The sequence below is a fragment of the Lutjanus erythropterus genome, chromosome 23 (assembly GCF_056507025.1).
Source record: "Lutjanus erythropterus isolate fLutEry1 chromosome 23, fLutEry1.hap2, whole genome shotgun sequence".
Classification (NCBI taxonomy): Eukaryota; Metazoa; Chordata; class Actinopteri; order Lutjaniformes; family Lutjanidae; genus Lutjanus; species Lutjanus erythropterus.
Window position 1 is genome coordinate 4360993 of NC_139339.1, and position 7805 is coordinate 4368797.

The 7805-nt window shown below is 41.0% G+C and overlaps 1 protein-coding gene across 1 annotated transcript; it reads right to left on the minus strand.

Annotated features, from left to right (window-relative positions):
- Positions 1–3218: 3218 nt before the first annotated feature.
- On the minus strand, positions 3219–5892 carry LOC146305431 (E3 ubiquitin/ISG15 ligase TRIM25-like). The gene has a single exon (XM_084711953.1). The coding sequence runs from the start codon at positions 5835–5837 to the stop codon at positions 4158–4160; it is 1680 nt and encodes a 559-aa protein (XP_084568079.1). The 5' UTR covers positions 5838–5892; the 3' UTR covers positions 3219–4157.
- Positions 5893–7805: the final 1913 nt, after the last annotated feature.

Sequence of the window (7805 nt, forward strand, 5' to 3'; positions counted from 1 at the left end):
ACAAAAACAGAATGTCATTTCTCAGAATATTATTTTACTTCAACTACTGCTAAGATACACTTTTTACTGTGTCTTCCTTTTATTTCTTTCTGTTTCACCCCTTTCACCTTTTTATTTTTCTTCTCTTCTCATCGCTCACCTCCATTCTTTCTTCTTCTCGATTATTTGGTTCCTTTTCCTTACCTTTGCTCCTCCTTTTCTTCCCTTAATCAATTTCTCTTCATTCCTTGTTTCTTCCTATTTCACCTACAACCCCAACCATTACTTCCCCTATTCTCTCTTTTTTCTTTTCTTCATCCTTCACCCCTGACATTTACTCCTTTTTCTTTTCAACTCCCACCTCCTCCTCCTCTAGTCTCTCTTTCATTACCTTCCATGCTCTCCTCTCTTTCTTTCTTACCTCCTTATACCTCCTCCCCTCCTCACTCACAGCCTCTTTCTATTTCAATGACTCTGCTCCTCCTCCTCCTTCTCCTCAGTCACATCTCCATCCTCCTCTGTCCCATATTTCTACCGCTAACGAGTCGGTGTCAGCCGTGACGTTCTGGTTAAACTGTGAGATTTGCCTCGCTAACCGTTTCGCTTCAGTCCGACGAGCAGCAAATTAGGCCTGCGTGTGTGTGTGTGTGTGTCTTGTGTACATGCATGAGTGTGTGAGTGAGTGTTTCTACAAGTGTGTGCACATGTTATAATGTGTTCATGTGCATTAATATGGGTGGATGTTTTTTTTATATCTATTTTTTGTGAATAAGTGATGCAGCATTTAACATTTAATTAAGGAGAGGAGAATCAAACTGAAAGATGTAAAAGGGAGGAAAGAGAGAATTAGCCAAATCAATAGGAAAGTAAATGTAACAAAAGAATAAATGTTAAATTGGAGAGAACATCCCTCATCTGTAAAGTGATCTGTGTCAGAATTCATTTCAGCGCTGATGAAAATGGTTTGGCGTGGACTGGAGGGAGCAGAGCGTTGATTAAATCTCCATCGCAGTGATTATGGCGGCGACAGCGAGCTGCCAGGAAGAGATCAGCCAAAAGCGACTATTATCATCTGCTGCAGTCAGCCGGGGTTCAGCTCGCTCCCCCGAATGCTGTCCTGACGAGATGTGCTGCTCACTTCAGGATGCTGTTTTCTCTCACACACACCGTCAGCTTCACGCTGCCCTGAATTTTCAGTTTCTCTAAAATACACAAACCCGGTCCCAAAAACGTTGGAAGGTTGTTCGGTTAAACGATTTGGGGGTTTCTGTTTCAGAGGAGCCATGGACAACAGCCCAATCACTGGTCCATCCTTCCTCAGTCTGTGCTAGACATGGACTTCTGCAATTTAAAACATTGCACAGACTTCACTTGTAACCCTACAAGCATGTAGACTGATATTATTAAATTGGAAGCGAGCTCAGGCTCCCACCCACTCTGCCCTCCTGAAAGATGCTGTGCAGCATTTGTATTTGGAGAAGATTAAATTCTCATTGAGAGGCTGTGAAAACAAATTTTACTGGATCTGGCAACCCTTTATAGACCACTTTAAGAAAAACTAACTATGCTAGTTTAAAAGACACAAAACATGGTCAATCTGACATCACACACATTTGCCCTATTTTTATCTTTTCTACACATGTATGACAAATCACCCTTTTAGAGTATTTCTGTTTACTTTTTTATACTCTTGTCAATGTATGTTTAACTTTGAAAACCCCAATAAAAAGAGTTTGAACAAAAAAAAGCACTATTTCCAAAAATGTTGTATTGAATACAGCACAAAATTACTAACTTCATTGTTTTTTGTAAATATACACTCCATCAAGAGGTGTGTGGAAACTTTGGGCACAAATTGTTGAAGTTTTGAAAGTTTCTCCTTCATAATCCATCAAAGCCACACATTTTCAACAGGAGACCCGTCTGGGCTGCATGCAGGTCAGTCCAGTACCTGAACTCTTGTACTACAAAGCCACTCTGCAGAATGTGCCTTGACATTGTCTTGCTGAAATAAGCAGGATGCAGCAACAAATCCAGTGTTTTTAATGCAGTGCTGCCTAAATTCCATGCAGTTTTGTGTGGATCTTAAACTGTTGGACAGTTTGCTCATGCATGCTGTTTTTCACAAAACGGTGAACCTCATCCCATCCATGTATTCAAGGACGCCCCTTTAAAACCCCATCATGATATTATCACCTGTTACCAATTCAGTTCACATGCAGGTGCAGTGTAGTTGTTGCAGCTGCAGGAACTGAAGGAATCCAGAAACATCACCTGTATTTCAACCAGAGAAACCTGCTTCCCTTTTACTGTTGGTATATGGGCCATAGTTTCTGCCTCAGAAAACGTTTCTGCATCAGCAGGCAGAACTTTCAAAACACTCAAACACTCGAGGCACGGCAGAATACAATATATTGTGAAGTGAACCTCAAACTAAATAAATAAATAAAAATAAATAAACTCCCACTGCAACTCAAAAGTTGCCCAGCGGTGTAACATGGGGACGTTCGGAAAGGTTCCACTAATTGCAAATTTCCTTGTCTGGTTGTGACAACCAGGATTATTATGATTTATTATGATTATGCATTAAGCAATATATATTACTGTTGTTCCAGGTTGAGATGGAGCTCATTTTGAACTATAGGACTGCATTAAATGGTTATTTTCATTGTGGACTAATTTGTTGATTATTAAAAAAAAGAAAGAAAGAAAGAAAGAAAAGAAAAAAAGTTGTCACAATTACCAAGATTGAGTGATGAATAATGATGAAAATTATTGTAAAGAAAAGCAGCAAAGACTTAAAAGATCATTAAAATGGTTGCCAAATATTTTTTTCAATCTGTTAATTGTATAAAGTGTTGGGTAGTTTCATTTATACTTTATCAACATGACAATAAATGAAAAGTTCACAGATATTAATTGTCTCATATGTGTAAGGACTCAACAAAACTTCTTCACATCTAAATCCAATAATGACCACAAATCAGATGATAATGACCAAATGACTTCTTATGCATTTATTTTATCTATTTATTTTTTACTTTTTTAAGTCTGTGTAATAAATCGTCTTTATTCACTCAGTTCACAAACAAAATGTCGGCCGTAAAAAGCAACAAGTGATAGAAAACTCTGCTTATCTCTGTGTGACCAAACTGTTTCAAAAAGGAAAGTTGAAAGGACCGAAACTGACAAATGCAAAACTTGTGGCGTTTCAGGAGGAAAACTGCCCGAGTTATTGTAGTTTCACATTTTCTCCATCAGCTGTGTATTAGAAGAAAAGAAGAAAAAACTTTTCACGTTCATGTTTGTTTATTCGTTATTGAAACCTTTAGTTTGTTCGCACATTTCATCAGTTAAGTCTGTTAAATGACTCTTATTAAACACAGAGTAATTTCATCTACACAGTCAGTTTGTTCGAGCAGAATCTCAGTTATGTAAAAGCAAATAATGCATTGTGTTTCCTTATTAATTATGATCATGCAAACAAAAGACAGCATAAGCAGTAGAAGCTCTCATGGCTAAACAGATGCAGGAAAATGTGCCACCTAAAGAAACTCTGAGCAACAAATGAGAAGATGTCTGTGGACACCCGCTTCCACCAATGTAATGAAAAAAGAAGATCCTATAAGTCCTGGAGATACCTACTCAGTCTTTTGAGATAATAAGTCATAATTTCAAAGAAAGTTTCTCATTATAATGACTTGTAGGATCGTGCCATTTAACTCAGTCAGTTAGAGAACAACAAATGAGAGGATGTCTATGGAAGCCCATTTCTGCCAATGTGAATAAAAAAACATGAACATAAACAAGGTTCTGTAAGTCATTAAGATACTGACTCAATATGTTGATATATATGTTATTATTTGAGATGCTAGAATTTCTTTTGAGTTAACAAATCATGGTTTTGAGATAACCCATTATTTTCAGATATGAAGTTATTGTTTTTAAATGCTGAGTCATTATTTTGAGGATGTTTCTCATTATATCTACCTGCAGGCTCTTTTCTTGCCATCACATTGGCAAAAATGGGTTTCCACAGATGTCAAGAACCACCCACGATGTTTGATTTATTCTCCGTGCGGTGAAGAAGCGCCACAACAATCAGCCCTCGGCAACAAAACAATTTTTAAGAAATGAAACGCGCAATTCAACCCACCGTCCTCTTAAACGACCTCTGTCTATTTCAGCTTACAGAACTCAACAGTGTCTTCACAATAGAAGGGGTAGAGTCCGACATAGAGAGGCTGAGTGAAAGTGGTTTGGACTCTGTGGAGGAGAGTTGTGGTTTTAGAGATGCTGTAGAAGGACAGAATACCTGCGCTGTGATCCAGGTACATTCCCACTCTGGAGGACTGAGGACCTGAGACGCGAGTTTTGAGTTTGTTGTGATAAAATGTATAACTGTCTGTGCAACAGTATAACGCCCAAGATTTGTCATTGTGTCCAAACTGACATTTTTCTGAGCTGTCTGCTCCTCTGCTGATGTTCTTGTACGCGACTGCTATACAAACTCCCTCTGCTCTCCACTCCACCTCCCAGTAACAACGTCCAGTCAGACTCTCTCTGCTGAGGACTTGACAACGTGAAGTGAATCTCTCTGGGTGACTAGAATAAGGCTGTTTTTGTTTAACCATTGTTGCTTTTCTATTCTCCTCAGATAATGACAGATTTGGGTTTGCTGTGTTTGGATCCAGTGTGATTTCATGTGAGTATTTTAAGAGTCCAGCTCTGGTCGCGGGCTCTAGTTGCAAATTCAGCAGCAAAACGTCCACTTCGGTCACTGTCAGTGAGGTGTTTGTCCATTTCTTACTCAGAATGTCCTGCACTTTATCGCTGACCTCTGTCACAGCTGCTGTCACATCATCAAAGTGCTGCAGAGGTCGGATATCGACGCTGGATGAGTCCGTAGATTCACCAAGTCGTGACAGCGAGGGGTAGCTACGTAGAAACTCGTGGTCTTCTGTGTTTGAGAGCTGCTCCAGTTTGGCGTCTCTCCTCTTCAGCTCTGCGATCTCCTTCACCAGCTTTTCCTGAAGCTCTTTGACTCGAGTCGCTTCAGCTTTCTGCCTGGATTTAACCTGCTGCTTCACATCAGAGCTTCTTTTCTGGATGAGACGGATCAGCTCAGTGAACATCCTCTCACTGTCCTCCACTGCTTTATCGGCAGAGCGATCGATAGCCTCCAGCTCCTGTTGAAGCACCTTCAGATCTTTGTCTCTGTCCTGGATTCTCTGCCGGATGTTTTGCCGACTCCCCTCGAGCTCTCTCTGCCTCTCAGTCCTCTCTGCTGCAGCTGACACCGTGTCGTGGCCTTTATGTTCATCCACAGAGCAGACATAACAGATAGACTGCTGATCAGTGCGGCAGAACAACTTCATCACCTCATCATGACGAGAGCAGATGTTCTCCCCGAGCTTCCTGGAGGGGTCCGCCAGCTTGTGTTTCTTTAATGGAGCTGCTTGATAGTGAGGCTGGAGGTGCTCCTCACAGTAAGAAGCCAGACAAACCAGACAGGACTTGACGGCTTTCAGTTTTCTCCCGGTACAGACATCACATTCCACAATGTCCGGTCTGGCAGTGCAGGGATCGGCAGGAGCAGGGTGGGGTCCGGCCTTCCTCAGTTCCTCCACTAACTCTGCCAACATGGTGTTTTTCACCAGGGCAGGCCTCGGCTCGAACGTCTGCCGACACTGAGGGCAGCTGTGGATTTTCTTCTTACCTTCTTCATCCCAGAAACTTTTAATACAGCTCATGCAGTAGTTGTGCCCACAGGGAATAGTCACCGGATCCTTCAGCAGATCCAGACAGACAGAACAAGATAAGGTTTCCCGGTCGATCTGAACTCCTCTCTGCGCCATTTCACCTCTCTGTGGCAAAGGCTGTCTGAGTTTCACTTCCTCAAAACTGAAACTAGTCTGAGCTCTGATCTAAACAGCACGTGTCTGCAGTGGGTGTGGCCTGTCAGCTCTTGCACTGCACCAAATGTTGGTTACATGACTCCTCTAACTGTAGATGTGAAGGGGAGGGAACAAGGAATTCAGCTCGCTGTGTTTGAGAGCAGGAGGAAGCGGGAGGGGTTATGAGGCTTTGATTCATTCCAGGAAAGGGAGCAGCTCTGTGAATCACAACTTTGTTTCCTTATTTACTATGAAGCCTCAGATAAAACCTGAAGATTGAGTTATCAGAACAATCTCTTAAAATATTTAAATTGTTTTCTAATAGTTTTCCCACATATTTTATGATCTACTGAATTCATCATTACCATCAGTTGTAAAGAAAATCAATTTTCATAAAATATCGCCTTGAAATTAATGCAAAAGAACACTTATAAAATATGGCTGATATGGAGTTGAAATAAAGGCTCTAGTCAGTCAGAATTATAAGCTGGACAACCAGTAATAAAGGTGATAATTTCAGTCCTTTTCAATTCATATTAAGTGATGCAAGCCTAGAATGTTTTAAAAGGTGAGGACTTTAAACATAAATGCATCACAAGGTGCCATTTTATCCCCTTTGTTATTTATTTATTTTTTGTAAGCCAGTGAGTTTAAAATGAAAAACTCCCACTTTAACACAGGAGGAAATTAATTGGTGTTATTATAGAGCCACAAAGTCCACAGAGGGAGCAGGTCAGGACCAGCGAGCACCAACGACGACTTCAATGTTCTGCTCTGAAAACTTTCCGAACATCGAACACCTCTTTTCAACAAGCTGAAATGCGGTTACAACATCATCGTGTCACAAAACACAAATTAGTTTCTTCTCATAATCGTCTCAGTTACCAGTTGAAAGAGAGTAATGCCGTGCTGCCTGAGGGGTCAAAGGTCACAGGCATTCGATGTTAATTTTTCGACCTTGCCTTTTGCCCCCAAGTGCAGAGATTTCCCTGGATTCTCTGGATCTTTCAGTGATCATTGGATTGTAGATGGTGAAATCCCTGAATTCTTGCAGGTTTGTGTTGAGAGAAGTTGTTCTTTAACTGCTGGACTATTTCCTCACACAGCCTTTGGTGAACCTTGCCCCATCCATGCTTGTAAACAGCTGATCCTTTCGAGGATGTCCCTTTAACACCCAATCATATTATCACATGTTACCACTTAACTAGTTCACCTGTTGAATCTTCCAAACAGGTGGGGTTTTTTTAACTTTGCACAGCTTCCCCAGCCCCGGACTTTATCAGTTTGAACATGAAATATTTAGTCATTGTACTGTATTCAGTTGAATACAATTTGCAAATCATTGCATTCTGTTTTTATTTAAATTTTACTATGTCCCAACTTTTTTGAAAGCCTAGCTCTCTTCTTTCAATGTTGCATTAACGAAAGAAAGTCTCGCTTGAAAATATGATACTTATTCTGTGTATTTTTTATAATATAAGTTTCGTTTTGCAGCTTTAATGCCAGTTCAAGCTTGCCCGATACTCTCTGTGTCACTGTATACCCATAATCTCCTTACTGAGTGGCCTCTGGGGTGTATTCAATGGCTTGATATCTTCAGCAGAGGGCAGAGGTTGGAGGAAATGGCTCTTAGCTCCATGACGTCTTTACATAACACCATAAAGCTGGTCCCGAGTGAATAGAGGACTTTGTGGGGCAAATTCAGCCGGCAGGAGGATTAGAAACAGCTCTTCCTCTTTCCTTCTCTGTCTTCCTCCTCCTTCTTCCTTTTCTTTCAGATCTTTTCTCCCTCCATGCTTGTTCTGTCATCCCTCCTCCTCCTCCTCCTTCATCCCTTGTTCTAGCTGTGTCTCTCTCTGTGGGGTTTTTGTGTGTAAAAACCCAAATTGCTGGATTATAGCAAAGTCACCTCGCCCTGGCACTTCAGCT

Coding starts and splice junctions, on each gene's coding strand:
- LOC146305431 (XM_084711953.1), bottom strand. CDS start 5,837: ATGGCGCAGAGAGGAGTTCAGATCGACCGGGAAACCTTATCTTGTTCT.